At 42.1% G+C, this 22,015-nt stretch overlaps 1 protein-coding gene across 1 annotated transcript in view; it reads right to left on the bottom strand.

The window, feature by feature from the left end:
- Positions 1 to 1,204: 1,204 nt before the first annotated feature.
- MEIOC (meiosis specific with coiled-coil domain) overlaps positions 1,205 to 22,015 on the bottom strand; it is a 38,070-nt gene continuing 17,259 nt past the window's right edge. Inside the window, exons 2-6 of the mRNA XM_044299543.1 lie at positions 21,910 to 21,930; positions 18,853 to 20,449; positions 18,195 to 18,329; positions 2,501 to 2,681; positions 1,205 to 2,415 (exon numbers count right to left, since the gene is read on the bottom strand). Coding sequence (XP_044155478.1) covers positions 2,243 to 2,415; positions 2,501 to 2,681; positions 18,195 to 18,329; positions 18,853 to 20,449; positions 21,910 to 21,930 — 2,107 coding nt within the window. The 3' untranslated portion in view covers positions 1,205 to 2,242. The remainder of the gene's footprint in view (positions 2,416 to 2,500; positions 2,682 to 18,194; positions 18,330 to 18,852; positions 20,450 to 21,909; positions 21,931 to 22,015) is intronic.

The following is a 22,015-nucleotide window of genomic DNA, read 5'->3' as shown; positions in this document are numbered from 1 at the left end:
ATCTTGTCCCTTCTCACTGATCAACAGCCCCATTCAATCGAAGGGGACCGTTTTAACATCCCTTTCTAAGAAAGGCATCAGTGAAGAAAACCTCCATTAAAAACTGATGGTTTATCCGTTGTGTGAATGTAGCCTAACACATGGTCTCTGCTGTAGCTTTTGCAGAATGATGGTTATGTGGCTTTGTGCTGAACTATTACAGCCACTTTCAAATGGCTGTAACAGGTGTGCTCCATCAGATCCAAATTTAAAGCACCATAGGCTTCTGTGCTCTATGGTACTGTGCGAGATTCAGGCATTATGTCCGGTTGTTGGAAAATGACTTGTAGGGGAGAGAAGGGAGTGTGCCTACCCCTAATATCAGTTTCATAAGTGGTTGTTAGTCCGCAGAGACCATGTATGTGATAAGCTACACTGAGGCATAAGTCAACATGTCTGCTTACCCATAAAAGATTATTGCTAGAAATGTGATTCCTTGGTAATTTAAAAACCCATAAAATGCAATTTTGCATTGACTGCAATAATAGAACTCTATTCATTGCATACGATATATAAGCATGGTTTACTAAATCAGCATTACTTTTCTGTATAATCAGCCATCTAAAATGGGAAATAATATTTCTAATTTAACAATTCTGTTTTAAGAATGAATTAATAAATACTCTGATCCTTTATACACACCTGTTATTGAGTGATGGGATGTAGTGTTGGTGCTTACATACACAAACGGACCACTTAACTTACATCCATGGAACATCTGGGATATGCAAAGGTTAAGTGGCACATTTGACCACCCCAACAGGAAATAAAAGCTGCTTGCCCTGGGTACTTGCCCACATTTCTATTTGCAGTAAATGAAATACCATACATAAGGCCACTATTCTGATGTCAAAGCTTGCCTGAAGCTGAGATGGGAAAATATCAACCACATTAGGAGCCCAATGGTAGACTATCTTCGCTTTGAAGGGGTTGTCCGTGCTTTTACTATTGATGACCTTTCCTCAGGATAGGTCATCAATATCAGACCGGGTATCGGACCCCTGCTAATCAGCTGTATGAGGAGACTGTGCGCGCAGGGCACAAGTGCCGTCTCCCTTCTCTCTTGCTGTCTATGGTCTTTGCCATAGACAGCAGTAGCAGACTGGAAGAGAGAAGGCACGTATGAACTTCTCATACAGCTGATCAACTGGGGTACTGGGTTTCGGACCCCCGCCGATCTGATATTGATGACCTATCCTGAGGATAAGTCATCAATATTAAAAGTCCGGACAACCCCTTTGAACTAACACAATAAATATTAAGATCTGGAACGTATTTCATGGCTGGAAAAAAACAAACCATAACTAAATGGTGAGCTAGACTGCAAAGGCTTCTTAGGTATACAGTAGCTGAATCATTGTAACCAATATAACATCAAGTTGGGGTAAAGTGGTTTCTTTTACATTAGTACCTCACGGTAGTTACATTTTAATATACTTAATTATGAAAAAATTCCTTCCTAAATAAAATGCAAACTGACAAATGTTTTTTGTCCATTTTCATAAACCAATTGAACTTAAAAGATTATGAGTTCTGCTGGACTCCTGATGCACCCCATTTCCCCATCTTCCTGGTGATTTGATTGCCTCTTTCCACCACTGCATGTTGCCTCTTCCATAGGCAGCGGGCAGGCCACGGGACATGAGATGGTCAGTGCACGACACGTCCAGGTCAGAGGACAAGTAGTGAAAGATGGTGGATACAGTAGAGGGAATATTCACATCTCATTTTTATTCCCACATCCAAATGTGTCCGTAAGATATAATGGCCTCGAAGAAAGCCCTAAGATTTTCCTTTTTGCTGGCAAAACATTTTGGTCCTGATTCACCAAAAGTCCACCTTTCATTTTCCTAAAAAGCTTTGAAAAATGAAAGGTGGTATCTGATTGCTATGGGCAACTAAGCCAGTTTTCCACCAGTTTTGATAAAATCTCCCCCTAAGTACTGTATGGGAAAGTGTAAGCTTCATCACTTTTCCATACAAATAAGTGGCACATAAAAGGTATATTTACAGTCTCAGTTAACAGCAATGTAACTACGGTACGTACATCAGTCTTACTAGATGTATTTGCCGACAGAAGGGAAAAACCAAGACATGAATACAATCTAAATGGAGCACTCAAGACGGTGGGAGTGGAGAAGCACCAGGATATCAAGCAAAACTCTGATTTTGAGATTTGCCAGATTTAAAATAATAAAGGCGCTCAATTTTGATCATGTGACCTCCCAACAGTTTGCAGCACCCGCTCCACTTCCCCCGTACTTTGTCCAGGTGATGACTTAGGCAGAGTCATCTGCAAGGCACACCACAATGCTGTTCGAGCCTTACGTGTTGCTATAGTCATTTCTCTAATCGAAGAGGCAAGAACGATGACATCTGTTATGGGAGAAGGAAAGAGAACGTTTAAGTTTCTGCTCTTTGGATTCTGGATTGCTAGATATCAAAGTTGTTGTTTTTTTACCTCTGTCATCATGGCGAAGTCTTCCATGCTTCTGGTGATGATTGGATGTATTCATAATCTCATTCTTGCGTCGGGCTTGGACATTGTGAATAGCCTCTAAGTAACGGTCAAGCGCAGTGGAGATGTTTGCATGGAGAGGTGAGCTCCGAAATCGTTCCATTTTTCCAAGCAGAGTTACCATCTTGTAGACCAAAAATAATGTTCTATTAGAGCCTCCATGTACAAACAAATGTCTAACTATTGAAGCATTTAGAAACAAAGCACTGAAAAGAGAAGGGACATTTCATGCACCAAAAGAAACAAAGGATTGGAAAGGTTAAAATCTAACATGTCAGCTCCTTGTGTTATTTGACAGGAGATGCCAAGGAAGACTCAGGCTGTCCCCATTTACATTTAAAGAGGACCTTTCACCGATTATGACAATGGGAACTAAGTATACAGACATGGAGAGCAGTGCCCGGGGATCTCACTGCACTTACTATTATCCCCGGGCACCGCTCCGTTTTCTTGCTATGCCCTCCGGTATCTCCGCTCACTAAGTTATAATAGGCGGAGATTTCAGTCACTAAGTTATAGTAGGCGGAGTCTACCCTTGTTCTGCTGTAGCGCTGGCCAATCGCAGCGCAGAGCTCACAGCCTGGGAGGTTATTTTCCCCCAGGCTGTGAGCTCTGCAATGCGATTGGCCAGCGCTACAGAAGAACAAGGGCAGACTCCGCCTACCATAACTTTGTGACCAGAGATACCAGAGGGCATAGCAGGAGAACGGAGCGGCGCCCAGGGATAATAGTAAGTGCAGTGAGATCCCCGGGCGCCGCTCTCCATGTCTGTATACTTACTTCACAGTGTCATAATCGGTGAAAGGTCCTCTTTAAAGGGTTTTTCAAGACTTTTATACTGATGACCTCTCCTCTGGATAGGTCATCAGTATCTGATTGGTGGGGGTCTGACACCTGGGAACCCCACAGATAACGGTTTCCAGTCTTCTCTCTGCTCACCAAGCATAGCCCCGTACGTTGGATAGCGGCTGTGCTTGGTATGGTGCTCAGCCCCATTCACTTGAAAGGGGCTGAGCTGCACCTAAACAACGTGATCGATGAACAGGTTGTCATTGGCCTAGGAAAAGCTGCAGCGCTGCCTTCTCAAACAGCTGTTTGGCGAGGGTCCTGGGTGTCAGAACCCCCACCAATCAGATACTGATGACTTATCCAGAGCATAGGTCATCAGTTCTAAAGTCTTAGAAAACTCCTTTAAATTGCTCTTAAAGGGGAACCTATATTTACCTCTCCTATCCACTGCAATTCTGCTTCTGCTCCCTACGTCCTGCTCCTGCCTCGGAAATGGCTGGGATTGCCACAATCACTGAATGAGAAGGGTAATCGTGAATGGCTGAGTGACCTTCATAGCCATTTCCAGTTTTGCTGAGGTTGAGCAGAAAGCAGCCACCATTGGAACGGCAGCAACTATTTCATCATTTGCAGCCCAGGAAAAAAACTTCTGTTTAGGGTCCGTTCACACGTCCGTGTGTGTTTTGCGGATCCACAAAATACGGACCGCACATCAACGGCACTTAATAGAAAATGCCTAATCTTGTCCAAAATTGCGGACAAGAATAGGACATGTTCTATATTTTTCGGGATCGGAATTGCGGACCCGGAAGTGCGGATCCGCAATTCAGGATCCGGGCAGCACATCGTGCTGCCCCATAGGAATGAATGGCTCCGCAATAAATTGCGGACGTGTAAATGGAGCCTTACACTGGAAAACCTCTATAACTTGACACAAGATCTTCAGCAGCCAATGATGGCAGGCGGTCACGGGGATGAGCTCGCCACTGGCTGCCGCCCACCCGCCACCGGATGTTTTCAGCTGTGCAAGGGGAGAAGCAGAGGCGTAGGGAGCCAGGTAAGTAGAATCAGTGTGAGAGGCCGGGCATATGGGGGAGCATTTGCTAGTGTCGGATAAACCCTTTAAAGTTACAGAGCAGGGTCGTCGAGTGCTGAGGTGCATAAAAATTACCAACGCTCTTCAGACTCAATAAGTGTAGATTCCAAACCTCTTCTGACATTAACATCAGCAAAAAACTGTGCATTGGGAGTTTCATGACATGGCTTTGCATGGCCAAGAAGCTGCATCCAAGCCTTACATCACCAAGCAGAATGCCAAGCGTCAGATGGAGTGGTGTAAAGTATGTCGTCAATGGACTCTGGAACGTGTTCTGTGGAGTGATGAATCACGGCTCTCTATCTTGTCTGATGTCCAAGTCCCTTTAGTTCCAGTGAAGGGAAATCTTAATGCTTCAGCATACCAAGACATTTATGACAACTGTATGCTTCCAACTTTGTGGGAGCAGTTTGGAGAAGGCATTTTTATGTTTCAGCATGACGGTGCCCCACTGCACAAAGCAAGGTCTATAAAGACACGATTGGGTGTATTTGGTGTGGAAGAACTTGACTTGCCCTCATACAATATAAAATCTTGTATACACAAACTCCATATTAAAAGGGTTTTCCGAGATTTTAATACTGATGATCTATCCTCTGGAAAGGTCATCAGTATCTGATTGGTGAGAACCCCGTTGATCACTTGTTTGAGAAGGCACCGGCACTCCTGTGAGCACTGCGGCCTTCTTGCACCTTACCAAGCACCACGCTGTACATTGCATAATGGCTGTGCTTGGTATGGCGCTCAGCCACATTCACTTCTATGGGGCTGAGTTGTGCCTAAGCCACGTGACTGATAAACGTGTTGTCACTTGGCCTAGGGAGAGCAGCGACAAGCTAGCGGCACTACTGTAAGCGACGTTGCCTACTGGAACAGCTGATCAACCGATCAGATACTGATGAACTATTCAGAGGACAGGTCACCGGTATTAACATGTTGGAAAACCACTTTAATGCCTGTGGACTTCATGAGATATCATAAAAGCTACTCCTTTAATGTTGAGTATAATGTGGCGAGAAGCTGGGAAAAAATCCAAATCAGATGGAATTGGAAAAAAACACAATTCTGCCAATTTCTTTTTAAAGAGGACCTTTCATCAGTTTGTACTTTCTAAAACCAATACCTGGCACTGTAGGCCAAGGTTAGGAGATGTGATATAGCTATTTTTTTTCTCATACGATGCTCTGTTGTGCCACTGTGCTCCCCTTCTCTTTTGGCACCCTATATGCTAATCAATAGCATCGGTACAAGAATGAAGAGAAGGCCATGTTTCTCAGTGAGCGTCTCCTTCTCCCTGGCTGTGGCGCAGTCAGAACGCAGTGGAGCGCGTCACAGTTGGCTGCGATTGGACCACGCCACAGCCAGGAAGAAGGAGACGCCCCCTGAGAAATGCAGCTGTCTCCTCCTTCCTGTACCGATGCTACTGATACATACAGGGCAGCAAGAAAAGAAGGAAGGCATAGTGACACAACGGAGCAGCGTATGAGAAAAAAAAAATCTCCTAATCTTGGCCTACAGTGCCAGGTATTGATTTTAGAAAATGGGCGAAAAAGTCTTCTTTAATCACAATATACCAAGTGTATAAATAATAAGGCATCCTATTTAATCTGAAAATAAATTTTATTGATAAAATTGCTTTATTTTAACAAAATTCTATTTTTTGTCCCCCTAGGGTAATTGAAACTGCAGTCATTTGATCACTTCTATAATACTTTGGAATACATAGTATTCCAAAGTGTTACATCCTGTCACTGATACATTCCAGGTAACCTATTAGGTAGATTGTGTTGGTAGGCATTGGGCATTTGTTATACCCCCTGCTACCAGAGTAACGCATTGGTATCCTGCAACCTCTTTGCAAGGTGTTGATTGTCAGACAGAATGAATCTATTAACCACTTACAAGTGCATCTCAATATATTAGAATAGCATCGAAAAGTTCATTTATTTCAGTAATTCAATTCAAAAATTCATTACACACACAGTGATCGATTAAAAGCATTTATTTCTTTTAGTGTTGATGACTATTGCTTATACAGTGGCGGAAATAATTATTTGACCCCTCACTGATTTTGTAAGTTTGTCCAATGACAAAGAAATGAAAAGTCTCAGAACAGTATCATTTCAATGGTAGGTTTATTGTAACAGTGGCAGATAGCACATCAAAAGGAAAATCGAAAAAATAACTTTAAATAAAAGATAGCAACTGATTTGCATTTCATTGAGTGAAATAAGTATTTGAACCCCTACCAACCATTAAGAGTTCTGGCTCCCACAGAGTGGTTAGACACTTCTACTCAATTAGTCACCCTCATTAAGGACACCTGTCTTAACTAGTCACCTGTATAAAAGACACCTGTCCACAGAATCAATCAATCAAGCAGACTCCAAACTCTCCAACATGGGAAAGACCAAAGAGCTGTCCAAGGATGTCAGAGACAAAATTGTAGACCTGCACAAGGCTGGAATGGGCTACAAAACCATTAGCAAGAAGCTGGGAGAGAAGGTGACAACTGTTGGTGCGATTGTTCGAAAATGGAAGGAGCACAAAATGACCATCAATCGACCTCGCTCTGGGGCTCCACGCAAGATCTCACCTCGTGGGGTGTCAATGGTTCTGAGAAAGGTGAAAAAGCATCCTAGAACTACACGGGAGGAGTTAGTTAATGACCTCAAATTAGCAGGGACCACAGTCACCAAGAAAACCATTGGAAACACATTACACCGCAATGGATTAAAATCCTGCAGGGCTCGCAAGGTCCCCCTGCTCAGGAAGGCACATGTGCAGGCCCGTCTGAAGTTTGCCAATGAACACCTGAATGATTCAGAGAGTGACTGGGAGAAGGTGCTGTGGTCTGATGAGACCAAAATAGAGCTCTTTGGCATTAACTCAACTCGCTGTGTTTGGAGGAAGAAAAATGCTGCCTATGACCCCCAAAACACCGTCCCCACCGTCAAGCATGGGGGTGGGAACATTTTGCTTTGGGGGTGTTTTTCTGCTAAGGGCACAGGACAACTTATTCGCATAAACGGGAAAATGGACGGAGCCATGTATCGTGAAATCCTGAGCGACAACCTCCTTCCCTCTGCCAGGAAACTGAAAATGGGTCGTGGATGGGTGTTCCAGCACGACAATGACCCAAAACATACAGCAAAGGCAACAAAGGAGTGGCTCAAGAAGAAGCACATTAAGGTCATGGAGTGGCCTAGTCAGTCTCCGGACCTTAATCCAATCGAAAACCTATGGAGGGAGCTCAAGCTCAGAGTTGCACAGAGACAGCCTCGAAACCTTAGGGATTTAGAGATGATCTGCAAAGAGGAGTGGACCAACATTCCTCCTAAAATGTGCGCAAACTTGGTCATCAATTACAAGAAACGTTTGACCTCTGTGCTTGCAAACAAGGGTTTTTCCACCAAGTATTAAGTCTTTTTTTGTTAGAGGGTTCAAATACTTATTTCACTCAATGAAATGCAAATCAGTTGCTATCTTTTATTTAAAGTTATTTTTTCGATTTTCCTTTTGATGTGCTATCTGCCACTGTTACAATAAACCTACCATTGAAATGATACTGTTCTGAGACTTTTCATTTCTTTGTCATTGGACAAACTTACAAAATCAGTGAGGGGTCAAATAATTATTTCCTCCACTGTAGCTGATGAAAAACCAAAAGTCAGTATCTCAGAAAATTAGAATATTGAGAAAAAGTTAAATATTGTAGACTCATGGCGTCACTCTAATCAGATAATCACATCACAAAAAACACCTGCAAAGATTCATTAAGCCTTTAAAGGTTATGTACACTTTTGGAGGCAATTTTTGTTTATGATTGCATTTTTCAAATTTTTGGCTAAAAATCATTTTTTCAATTGGCCTTTATTAAAAATACTGAGCCATTCTTGTCACAAAGGGTTAAAAAATTTTTTTTTAGCTGTGTAAATCCTGCTTTTATTTTGTGACAGTCATCTAATAACCCTTATCTCTAAACTACTAAGAGGTCATAAACACTTATTTAAAGGGAACCTGTCACTGGGATTTTGTGTATAGAGCTGAGGACATGGGTTGCTAGATGGCCGCTAGCACATCCGCAATACCCAGTCCCCATAGCTCTGTGTGCTTTTATTGTGTAAAGAAAACAATTTGATATATATGCAAATTAACATAAGAGTCAAGAGTCATATCTTACTTGTGTGACCATAGAAGAGTCATATTTTCAAACTCTGACTCATCTGAGGTTAATTTGCATATGTATCAAATCGGTTTTTATACACAATAAAAGCACACAGAGCTATGGGGACTGGGTATTGCGGATGTGCTAGCGGCCATCTAGCAACCCATGTCCTCAGCTCTATACCCAAAATCCTGGTGACAGGTTCCTTTTAAGCCACATTCTTATCAATAAGATAAGGACTGAGCTAATGAGTGTTTATAATGTCAGAGAGCAGAGATAAGGAGTCCTAGCTCCCCAGATGGCGAAAAAGACAGAAAATCCACAGCCTGCTACTACTGAATCTCAGATATGTACACAAAAAAGGACTCCATATTTTTAATAAAGACCAATTGAAAACATATTTTTTTTTAGCTCAAATTGCAATAATAAAATAAAATAAAATCCCCCCCAAAGGTGTACATAAATGGTCCCTCAGTCTGGTTCAGTAGACTACACAATCAGAAGATAGTTACTGACTCCCTCCACAAGGAGGTTAAGCCAGAAAAGGTCATTGCTAAAGAAGCTGGCTATTCACAGAGTGCTGTATCCAAGCATATAACTGGAAAGTCGAGTGGAAGGAAAAAGTGTGGTTGAAAAAGGTGCCCCACAACAGGGATATTCGCAGCCTTCAAAGGATTGTCAAGAAAAGGCCAGTGAGTCAAGAGCCACCACACACAGACATATCCAGGAAATGGGCTACAACTTACAGAGAAACATAGAATGTGTCAGCAGATAAGAACCATCTGGCCCATCTAGTCTGCCCAATATACTGAATACTATGAATAGCTCCTGGCCCCATCTTATATGAAGGATGGCCTTCTGCCTATCCCATGCATGCTTAACCACTTCAACCCCCCCTAGCTGAAACACCCTTAATGACCAGGCCACTTTTTACACTTCTGCACTACACTACTTTCACCATTTATTACTCGGTCATGCAACTTACCACCCAAATGAATTATACCTCCTTTTCTTCTCACTAATAGAGCTTTCATTTGGTGGTATTTCATTGCTGCTGACATTCTTACTTTTTTTTGTTATTAAACGAAATTTAACGATTTTTTTGCAAAAAAATGACATTTTTCACTTTCAGTTGTAAAATTTTGCAAAAAAAACCCGACATCTATATATACATTTTTCGCTAAATTTATTGTTCTACATGTCTTTGATAAAAAATAAAATGTTTGGGCCAAAAAAAAAGGTTTGGGTAAAAGTTATAGCGCTTACAAACTATGGTACAAAAATGTGAATTTCCGCTTTTTTAAGCAGCTCTGACTTTCTGAGCACCTGTCATGTTTCCTGAGGTTCTACAATGCCCAGACAGTACAAACACCCCACAAATGACCCCATTTCAGAAAGTAGACACCCTAAGGTATTCGCTGATGGGCATAGTGAGTTCATAGAACTTTTAATTTTTTGTCACAAGTTAGCGGAAAATGATGATTTATTTTTTATTTTTATTTTTTTCTTACAAAGTCTCATATTCCACTAACTTGTGACAAAAAATAAAAAGTTCTACGAACTCAAATCAGCGAATACCTTAGGGCAGGGGTGTCAAACTCAAATTCATCGGGGGCCGCATCAGCAGTTTGGTCACCGTCAAAGGGACGGTTGTATCGGACTTATGGGGGATCTGTGGGTGACACTTATGGGGGCTCTGTGGGTGACACTTATGGGGGATCTGTGGGTGACACTTATGGGGGATCTGTGGGTGACACTTATGGGGGATCTGTGGGTGACACTTATGGGGGATCTGGGGTGACACTTATGGGGGATCTGGGGTGACACTTATGGGGGATCTGGGGTGACACATGAGGGATCTGGGGTGACACTTATGGGGGATCTGGGGTGACACCTTTGGGGGATCTGGGGTGACACTTATGGGGGATCTGTGGGTACTTACAACTACAAGCGCTCGCCGCTCGGTAGGCAGGAGGCAGGCCGGGAGGACAGGCGCTGGCAGCGTGAGTCATACGTCATGCGCCCACGCCGCCTGCTTCATTCATAAAGTGGGCGGCGCAGGCGCGTGACGTATGACTCACACTGCCAGCGCCCAGCCTGCCTCCTCCCTCCTCTCAGTCTCGGCGAGCGCTTGTAGTTTTATTATCACTTCCTGCAGGGGCCGCCTGCAGGAAGTGATAATAAAAGGTGAAGGCTGGCGGCCAGCCACATGACAAGGTCTGGCGGGCCGGATTCGGCCCGCGGGCCTTCTGTTTGACACCCGTGCCTTAGTGTGTCTTCTTTCCAAAATGGGGTCACTTGTGGGGTAGTTATACTGCCCTGGCATTCTAGGGGCCCAGATGCGTGAGAAGAAGTTTGAAATCAAAATCTGTAAAAAATGACCGGTGAAATCTGAAAGGTGCTCTTTGGAATGTGTGCCCCTTTGCCCACCTAGGCTGCAAAAAAAGTGTCACACATCTGGTATCGCCGTACTCAGGAGAAGTTGGGGAATGTGTTTTGGGGTGTCATTTTACATATACCCATGCTGGGTGAGAGAAATATCTTGGCAAAAGACAACATTTCCCATTTTTTTTATACAAAGTTGGCATTTGACCAAGATATTTCTCTCACCCAGCATGGGTATATGTAAGATGACACCCCAAAACACATTCCCCAACTTCTCCTGAGTACGGCGAGACCACATGTGTGACACTTTTTTGCAGCCAAGGTGGGCAAAGGGGCCCAAATTCCTTTTAGGAGGGCATTTTTAGACATTTGGATCCCAGACTTCTTCTCACGCTTTCGGGCCCCTAAAATGCCAGGGCAGTATAAATACCCCACATGTGACCCCATTTTGGAAAGAAGACACCCCAAGGTATTCAATGAGGGGCATGGCGAGTTCATAGAATTTTTTTTTTTTTTTTGGCACAAGTTAGCAGAAATTGATTTTTTTTTTGTATTTTCTCACAAAGTCTCCCTTTCCGCTAACTTGGGACAAAAATTTCAATCTTTCATGGACTCAATATGCCCCTCACGGAATACCTTGGGGTGTCTTCTTTCCGAAATGGGGTCACATGTGGGGTATTTATACTGCCCTGGCATTTTAGGGGCCCTAAAGCGTGAGAAGAAGTCTGGAATATAAATGTCTAAAAAATTTTACGCATTTGGATTCCGTGAGGGGTATGGTAAGTTCATGTGAGATTTTATTTTTTGACACAAGTTAGTGGAATATGAGACTTTGTAAGAAAAATAAAATTAAAATAAAATATCTATTTCCGCTAACTTGTGCCAAAAAAAAGTGTCTAAATGGAGCCTTACAGGGGGTGATTAATGACAGGGGGGTGATCAGGGAGTCTGTATGGAGTGATCACCCCCCTGTAAGGCTCCATTCAGACGTCCATATGTGTTTTGCGGATCCGATCCATGTATCCGTAAAAAACATACGGACGTCTGAATGGAGCCTTACAGGGGGGTGATCAATGACAGAGGGGTGTTCAGGGAATCTATATGGGTGATCACCCCCCTGTAAGGCTCCATTCAGACGTCTGTATGTGTTTTGCGGATTCGATCCATGTATCCGTGGATCCGTAAAAAACATATGGACGTCTGAATGGAGCCTTACAGGGGGGTGATCAATGACGGGGGGTGATCAGGGAGTCTATATGGGTGATCATCCCCCTGTCATTGATCACCCCCCTGTAAGGCTCCATTCAGAGGTCCGTATGTGTTTTGCGGATCCGATCCATGTATCCGTGGATCCGTAAAAAACATACGGACGTCTGAATGGAGCCTTACAGGGGGGTGATCAGGTAATCTATATGGGTGATCACCCCCCTGTCATTGATCACCCCCCTGTAAGGCTCCATTCAGACGTCCGTATGTGTTTTGCGGATCCGATCCATGTATCCGTAAAAATCATACGGACATCTGAATGGAGCCTTACAGGGGGGTGATCAATGACAGGGGGGTGATCAGGGAGTCTATATGGGGTGATCAGGGGTTCATAAGTGACGGGGGGTGTAGTGTAGTGGTGTTTTGTGGTACTTTACTGAGCTACCTGTGTCCTCTGGTGGTCGATCCAAGCAAAAGGGACCACCAGAGGACCAGGTATATTAGAAGCTGTTATCAAAACAGCGTCTAATATACCTGTTAGGGGTAAAAAAAAATCACATCTCCAGTCTGCCAGCGAACGATCGCCGCTGGCAGGCTGGAGATTCTGTCTCTTACCTTGTGCGCGCGTTCACAGGAAATCACGGCTTTCGCGAGATGACGCGTATATGCGTCACTCTGCGCAGAGCTGCCGCCTCCGGACCGCGGATCTGCGTTAGGCGGTCCGGAGGCGGTTAAACTCCTTCACTGTATTTGCAGCCATCACTTATGCAGGAAGGCTATTCCATGCATCCACTACTCTCTCAGTAAAGTAATACTTCATGATATTACTTTTAAACCTTTGCCCCTCTAATTTAAAACGATGTCCTCTTGTAGCAGTTTTTCTTCTTTTAAATATTCTCTCTTTTTTTACCGTGTTGATTCCCTTTATGTATTTAAAAGTTTCTATCATATCCCCTCTGTCTCGTCTTTCTTCCAAGCTACACAAGTTAAGGTCCTTTAATCTTTCCTGGTAAGTTTTATCCTGCAATCCATGTACTAGTTTAGTAGCTCTTCTCTGAACTCTCTCCAAAGTATCAATATCCTTCTGAGATATGGTCTCCAGTACTGAGCACAATACTCCAAATGAGGTCTCACTAGTGCTCTGTAAAGCGGCATGAGCACCTCCCTCTTTCTACTGGTAATGCCTCTCCCTATACACCCAAGCTTTCTGCTAGCATTTCCTGCTGCTCCGACATTGTCTGCCTACCTTTAAGTCTTCTAAAATAATGACCCCTAAATCCCTTTCGACAGATACTGAGGTCAGGACTGTATCACTGATTTTATATTCTGCTCTTGGGTTTCTACGCCCCAGGTGCATTATCTTGCACTTATCAACATAAAATTTTAGTTGACAGATTTTTGACCATTCCTTTAGTTTTCCTAAATCCTTTTCCATTTGGTGTATCCCTCCAGGAGCATCAACCCTGTTACAAATCTTTGTGTCATCAGCAAAAAGACACACCTTACCATCGAGGCCTTCTGCAATTTCGCTGATAAAGATATGAAACAATATGGGTCCCAGAACAGATCCCTGAGGTACCCCACTGGTAACAAGACCATGGTCTGAATATACTCCATTGACTACAACCCTCTGTTGTCTGTCTCTCAGCCACTGACTAATCCATTCAACAATATGGGAGTCCAAGCCCAAAGACTCTAATTTATTGATTAGCCTTCTATGTGGGACAGTATCAAAAGCCTTACTAAAGTCTAGATAAGCAATGTCTACTGCACCTCCGCCATCTATTCTTTTAGTCACCCAATCAAAAAAAATTAATAAGATTAGTTTGACATGATCTCCCTGAAGTAAACCCATGCTGGTTTTCATCTTTCAATCCATGGAATTTTAGATGTTCCACAATCCTCTCCTTAAGTATGGTTTCCATTAATTTCCCCACTATTTATGTCAGGCTTACTGGCCTATAGTTGCCAGATTCCTCCCTACTACCTTTCTTGTGAATGGGCACAATATTTGCTAATTTCCAATCTTCTAGGACGACTCCTGTTACCAGTGATTGGTTAAATAAACCTGTTAATGGTTTTGCTAGTTCACCACTAAGCTCTTTTAATAGCTTTGGGTGTATCCCATCAGGCTCCTGCGACTTATTTGTATTAATTTTAGACAGAGGAAGACTTAGAATCTCTTCCTCTGTAAAGACACATGCATCAAAAGATTTAACTGAGGTCCTTTTCCTTCATTTTCCTTTATAAAAACTGAACAGAAGTATTCATTGAGGCAGTCAGCTAGTTCTTTATCTTCTTCCATATACCTTCCTTCTTTTGTTTTTAATTTGGTAATTCCTTGTTTTAGTTTCCTTTTTTCATTTATGTATCTGAAGAATGTCTTATCGCCTTTTTTCACTGACTGAGCTCATTTCTCTTCTGCCTGTGCTTTAGAAGCTCTTATAACTTGTTTGGCCTCTCTGCCTAATCTTATAAATTTGCTGTCAGCCTCATTTTTTTTTATAATACACTTCTGCTGAGTACGACAGTGGTCTCTTCCTTTTTTTGCTTTTACTGACAAGCCTAATGCAATTATCTGTTGTCTTCAATAGTGCCACTTTTAACTATTCCCATTTCTCCTGGACTCCATTGAAACTGTTCCAATCTGATAGGGACTCATATACCACTAATCTAATTTTAGAAAAGTCATTTTTTCTAAAATCTAAAACTTTTGTTTTTGTGTGCTGTGACTCAGTCACTGTGCTTATAATAAACCACACTGACTGGTGATCACTAGATCCCAAGCTTTCTCCTACAGTAATATCAGATACCAAATTCCCATTTGTGAATACTAAATCTAAAATGGCCTCCTTCCGGGTTGGCTCCTCAACTACTTGCTGTAGAGATAATCCCACACAAAGCTAAACCCTTGTTTCTGACACCATTCACCAAGCCATACATTGAATTCCTTAATGCGCATCTTCCCGTCATGCTGAAGGTTATGAACAAAAAAAATGCAGAGAATGAAACAGTTGAAGCAACCTCCTATATATCATTTTCAAGTGTGTGAAAAGCTTCCTTCACCTTTGAAACCACATTGCAAGCCAGATCATTTGTCCCAAGATGGATAATAACATCCACCTCCCTTTCCTGCTTTGCTTGCCTAACAATATTAAGGCTATGTCATCTATCCCTGCTAGCAGTAGCACCAGGGAGACATCTCACAAAACCATTTTACTCAAACTTCACACCTCTTATGATAGAATTGCCCACCAACAGCTACTTACTATCAGTCCTCACCTTCTCCTTTTTGTCTTTGGCTGCAGTCTTGCATACTTTAGGCATGGGAGATGATTGTTCCTCACCCACTGTGCCTGAGCTATCCTCCATGTTTCTCTTGCGCTCTGAAAGTGCTGCAAATGAATTATGGAGAGCTACAGACTGTGGGACTTGTCTTCTATCCACAACTCTCAGTCTACCAGAACCTGCAGTAACCCATCTTCCATTTCTAGGGGGCCTCTGTGGCAGTGGCATTGCAACATTACCAGCCTGAGTTTGTTTAACAGTTAATTTACAAATCTCAGATTTCAAAAATTCAATTTCCTGCTGCATTATGGAGAGCTGTCTACAGATCAGACAGTATCCAAACCTCCGAAGAGTGGAACCTGAAATAAAAGCACAACAATTCCTGCACAGAACCAGGTCTGCCATTTTAAAGAGGGGAAAGATTTTAAACAAACAAATCTTACTTGTTTCGATTGTATCCACCTCCAGATTACCTCCTGAGTATCTCCAATGCACTTACAAAAGCAGCACTTTGAAAATGCAGCAAGCAACTGTCGCAGTCCTTGTGTCAAGAGACTTACTTGGGCTAAGGAAAAAAGAACTGGACTGTTGCTCAGTGGTCCAAAGTCCTGTTTTCAGATGAAAGTAAATTTTGCATTTCATTTGAAAATCAAGGTCCCAGAGTCTGGAGCAAGTGGAGAGGCACAAGTTTCTTGAGGTCCAGTCTGAAGTTTACACAGTCAGTGATAATTTGGGGAGCCATGTCATCTGCTGGTGTTGGTCTACTGTGTATATCAAGTCCAAAACTATGGTATCACTGTGCTTGTTTGGCCAGCAAACTTGCCTGACCTAAACTCCACAGAGGATCTATGGGGTATTGTCAAGAGAACGATGAGAGACACCAGATCCAACAATGCAGACAAACCTTGAAAGCAACCTGGGCTTCCATGATCGATTTCCATGCCCCATGCAGTAAATCATGAAAAGGAGCCCCTACCAAGTATTGACTGCATATACTGGACATACTTTTCAGTAGGCCAATGTTTCTGTGTTAAAAATAATATTCAAATTTTCTGAGATACTGACTTTTGGTTTTTTCGCTAGCTGTAAGCCATATTCTTAAACACCAAAATAAATTAAGTTTTCGATGATATTCTAATTGATTGAGATGCACTTGTAGATGCTGTGTGTAACAGTGGCTACTGTGAGCCGCTGTTCCCCTGCTTACCGCCGCAATCCCGGGCGCCGTGTTCAGCAGTGATTTGCTGCTAGTGCTTCCCCATTCACCCTTGCAGCCCTGTCTTTGTGGGTGCTGTTTGTTCTGGAATCCGGTCGTTTCCTTTCAGCCCTGTCCACTGCAGCACTTCCTTATGGGCGGCACGCATCACTTCTGGTGCTTTATGGGTTAGATCATGTGCCCCGCTGACCAATCCTAGCCCTCCTGCACATATATAAGTGGCTCAGCCCCCTTCCTAGATGCCTCAGTGTCAAGGTCCTTGTGTCCTACAAAGGTTGCTGATTTCTCTGTTTGTGTTCCTGATCCGTGCTTGTGTTTTTGGACTCCGCTACCTGTTTGATCCCTGCCTGCTTGCCTTGACTCTCTTGTTGCCGACCCGGATTGCCTGACCTGTGCAGCCTGCCCTGACCTATTGTTTGTTTGACTTCGCCTCTGCCTCATCCTTCGGTCACAGTGGGTTCACAACCACTCGTTTGTGACACTGTGGTCACTATTGGACTGCCATGATCGCAGCTAGCAGAGCTTCCGCCGCAATCTTGTGGTGCACTGAGCAGTGCCCATGAGAAGATCATGATGGATGTATCTTTTATAGTGCAGGAACTGGCACCTGCTCAGGACAGATATATACATCATGGGTTGTTAAGAGGTTAAAGTGGACCTGTCACCACTACTGACATGTTTTTTGTAAATAATTGTATTCCACCTTAAAAGACTCTTGTGAATTTATGCTATGATTTTCCTCTAGTATTCCTACTAGTATTCCCAGTTTGGGGTTATCTCTACACAGTCTGACGATGCCCACTCAGTGCTGCTATTGGCAAACTGTTCAGGGACACACTCCAAACTGGTAATGCTCAGTTGGCAATTAAATTACATGAAACCCCACCCCACTTCCCATCAGCAGCCATTTTATGCACAGGACCTCCGTGTGGACAGCACAAAAGACTTGGCAAACATGGGGTCACGCCTTATGAAATATAGAAAATGGTGCAGAATATCAGCAAAGGCTAAATTAGTAAGTGCCACATAGACATCTTACAAACACACTGGTCAACAGAGGCCACAGAGTAACCAACCTCTTAGCAACATTGGTTTCATACACATACCTGCGGGAGTGCTTCCAAAATTATTTGTTTTCTTCTGTTGGCTGGTACTTTATAGGCAGAATGACTCCAATCTGATCACAGCAACTTCTAATGCTATCTGATAAGCTAAGTTAATGATTTGACTTAAAACACATTAAACAAGTAGACTTATTACAAACGTACTGAAGTGGAAAGTAGACAAGTAATAGTTATGATTCTGTTTTTGTAAGATAAATGGGAAAATTAAACGTAAAATAGAGCTTGTCTAATTGCTCACCCCTAGCCGTAATAAAAATTAGGGTCCCTGAGTGCCCTGTGTGAAGTGAGTGGTGGTGCATATGTGTGACCAGTGCTCCATTCACTTCTATGGCACACCCAGAGATAGGGCCTTATAGATTGCTTACTTTGGCTTGTTCGCGTAAATGTTCCACTATCAAACGGTCAACTCTTGAGGGGTTGGCAGGAAGCCTTGGGACAGACGCATTATTCGTGCTGGAAACCTTCTTACCAGGATAATGTTTCAGAAGAAGAGATTCTGCCTGAAGCCGATAAATACATCACTATAATTACTACACTGGAAAACGCATCCCAGCTCACAATACAAACCAATTTACAACATTATCCACAGGCATTACTGAAATCAGCAGATGACTATAGACACCCATGATAATAGATGTATAACAAAAACATGCCACATGCCACATGCTACTTGCTCTTCTACACATAGATACATAGCAACTGTAATCTGATCACCAAGTGCTATTATATGTAGATCACTGTCAGCAGTTGTCTATATTAAAGAAAACACAAATTGGAAAGGAGAAGTCCCAGTAGTCATGCCCACATGTCAAACATTTACAGTAAATCCACATGCCATACATTTTTCTCATAAGAAAATATATCTCTATGTATATATAAAAATATAAATGTAAAGTTAAAAATGGGTTTGTATAGCCCACAAATATCTTTTTGCAAGTAACTGAAAAGTACATAATGTACAAATATTTCAATTCAATATATTCCTTTATATATGAACCTATATCGCACTGTCCTTGCACATACCTTTTTCCTTTCCTTTTCGAGGGCTCTACACTGGTCGTAAGATTCCTCCAGACGAAGGTGGAGTTCATTTGCAGGTATACTTCTAGGCTTTACTGATCTCTGAGAGCTTAACATAGCAGCCAAGCCTTGAAGGCAGGCATCACCGTGCAAGAGGTCATTGATCTGTGGCCATACTTGGCTCTGATTTTCATAGGAATATGGATCATAGCTGTCTATCACTGGGTGGATGCCATTACCCAAGTTATTAGAAAGGGGTGACCTGAAGTTACTGGGAGAGAGCATACTGAAGTTGCTACCCATGTCACCCATCATCAGTCCATTGGGTAAATACATATTCTGTGGATGAGTTAGTTTGCTGCTGTTTAGGGACTTATTATCAGCATTTACATTTCTTATATTACTATATCCATGAGCACTGCTAAATAACTCCTTGTAGTTTTGGACCATGCTTTCAAGACTTTTATCCTGGACACTAAATGGCATGTTCTGCTTCTGCTGTGGAATGGCATTGTACAAGCTTGCCACATTACCATTTAAAGTCTTCAGCCTTTTTTCAGCCACAGACTCAAACCTAAGTTCCTCTGTAATTCTGTCACAACCTTCCAGTGTCTTGTCAGCACTACTATAACCATAATCTAAGGATGAATATGTGCGATTTTCACTATGAATTTTTGAGGCATTGGCAGCAGGCATGTGTGGAGAACATGAATTTGAAAAGCTGGAGACAGTTGCAGGATTTTTCTGAGAAGTTGAGAAAAGAATACCTGACTTCACCTGTTTGTTATACTTGTTTTGAGAGTTTCTCTCCATTTGGCCGTATGTCCATGGTAACTTGTCTGAGCTATTGCTGGGCATAATGCTGGAAGGCTTTAGGTCTGAATTTTGATGTTCCTGAATAGATGTGAGCTTTTGAAAATGATCAGTCAAAGCCATATTGTTACCACGCAGAGTTTTCATTCCAAAATCTGGCTTGTGATCATAGTCCAGCATATATGTGGGATCTTTTAGGAAAGATCTATCTGATACTAGGCGTGTTGTCTTCGGGACGGTAAATGTTTCGTCCAAAATAAGATTGTCATATGTTTGGCAATTCTGTTTTGCTTGGAATAAGTTACTGTATGTATCTGCATCTAAGACAGATAATTCAGATGATAAATTAAGGCAATTTTTTATATCCTGAAAGTCAACAGTGCTTTTATTGTGCATGGTTTTACCATGATTGCTCATATCAAACCTACCAAGATCTTCTTCAAAGTTATACTTATTTAATGGTGAAACAAATGCATCTTTCTTCTGAAAGGAGGCTTTTGGTTTTTCAGATGAAATGAATTCATTGAGATGATAGTACTCCTGTGGATTTATTTTGACATTTACATTATAACTGCGCGGAATTTCAGTCTGACACTGATATGGCCAATGTTCATCTTGTTTTAAATAATCCGTCTCATATACTCCCTCCTCAGGCTCTGTGCCATATAAACGCTGTTGGAGACTGATCAGATCCTCAGATTGTTTAAGGTCTGGAAGTAGGTCCGTGTGATCAGATAGTCTACTTACATTATATGGCCATGCAGATTTCAAAATAGAAGAGCAAAACCTAGTAACAAAACAAAATCAAATGAGATGGCTTAATACTTTCCCCTCATAGTTAGGGTGTGTTCACATCACATTGTAGCCCTGTGCTTTCCGTTGGAGGTAAACCGATTTATTCATTATAATTAAACAAATGGAGGTCTACCGTGTTATTCTGTCTGGCAAAAAAGACTGAAATGAACCGAAAGTAGGTTAAACTGAGTCCAAAGTGTAATCCTCTGAACTCCATGTCCATTTAGGTGAGTGGATCTGATGAGGTATACAGTATTAAGTGTTTTCGGTATTCAAATGTATACTCCCGACAGTTACTCCCTATGTTTAGCGGAGGACTAAACATGATATGATTACACCCTTAGACACAGAATATAATTGTCATTTCTAGCACCCAAGAGTGCATACAAGTGTTAAACAGTAATCAGAGAACCTGCTTTCAGCTTAACCCCTTAAGGACTCAGCCCTATTTCACCTTAAAGGGAACCGGTCACCTGGATTTTGGGTATAAAGCCGAGGACATGGGTTGCTAGATGGCTGCTAGCACATCCGCAATATCCAGTCGGAAAAGCTCTGTGTGCTTTTATTGTGTAAAAAAAAAAACATTTGATACATATGCAAATTAACCTTAGATGAGTCAGAGCTTGAAAATATGATTCTTCTCTGGTCACACAAGTAAGATATGACTCTTTTATGTTAATTTGCATAAAAGGCAGGAAGTAAAAAAATGCATAATACTTATTGAATTCGTCTGAAAAATGAAATTAAAAGTGTAATTTATATGTTTAGGGTAACACAATGAACATTTAGAAACGCTCAGTGAGGGTAGCACAGTAGAGGTGACAGGCTCCTTTTAACCACTTTAACCCCGCTAGATAAAACCCCCTTAATGACCAGGCCACTTTTTACACTTCTGCACTATACTACTTTCACCGTTTATTGCTCGGTCATGCAACTTACCACCCAAATGAATTTTACCTCCTTTTCTTCTCACTAATAGAGCTTTCATTTGGTGGTATTTTATTGCTGCTGACATTTTTACTTTTTTTGTTATTAATCGAAATTTAACGATTTTTTTTGCAAAAAAATGACATTTTTCACTTTCAGCTGTAAAATTTTGCAAAAAAAACTACATCCATATATACATTTTTCTCTACATTTATTGTTCTACATGTCCTTGATAAAAAAAAATGTTTGGGCAAAAAAAAAAAAATGGTTTGGGTAAAAGTTATAGCGTTTACAAACTATGGTACAAAAATGTGAATTTCCGCTTTTTGAAGCAGCTCTGACTTTCTGAGCACCTGTCATGTTTCCTGAGGTTCTACAATGCCCAGACAGTAGAAAAACCCCACAAATCACCCCATTTCGGAAAGTAGACACCCTAAGGTATTCGCTGATGGGCATAGTGAGTTCATAGAACTTTTTATTTTTTGTCACAAGTTAGCGGAAAAAGGAGATTTTTGTATAACTTACCAGTTAAATCTCTTTCTCGCTCTTCCTTGGGGGACACAGACCTTGGGTATAGCTCAGCTCCCTAGGAGGCGTGACACTAAGTAAAACTGTTAAGCCCCTCCTCCAT

This window comes from Bufo gargarizans, chromosome 6 (genome assembly GCF_014858855.1).
Source record: "Bufo gargarizans isolate SCDJY-AF-19 chromosome 6, ASM1485885v1, whole genome shotgun sequence".
In the NCBI taxonomy this organism is placed as follows: Eukaryota; Metazoa; Chordata; class Amphibia; order Anura; family Bufonidae; genus Bufo; species Bufo gargarizans.
The sequence above is the reverse complement of the archived record's forward strand: the minus strand, read 5'-3'. Positions and strand labels throughout refer to the sequence as shown.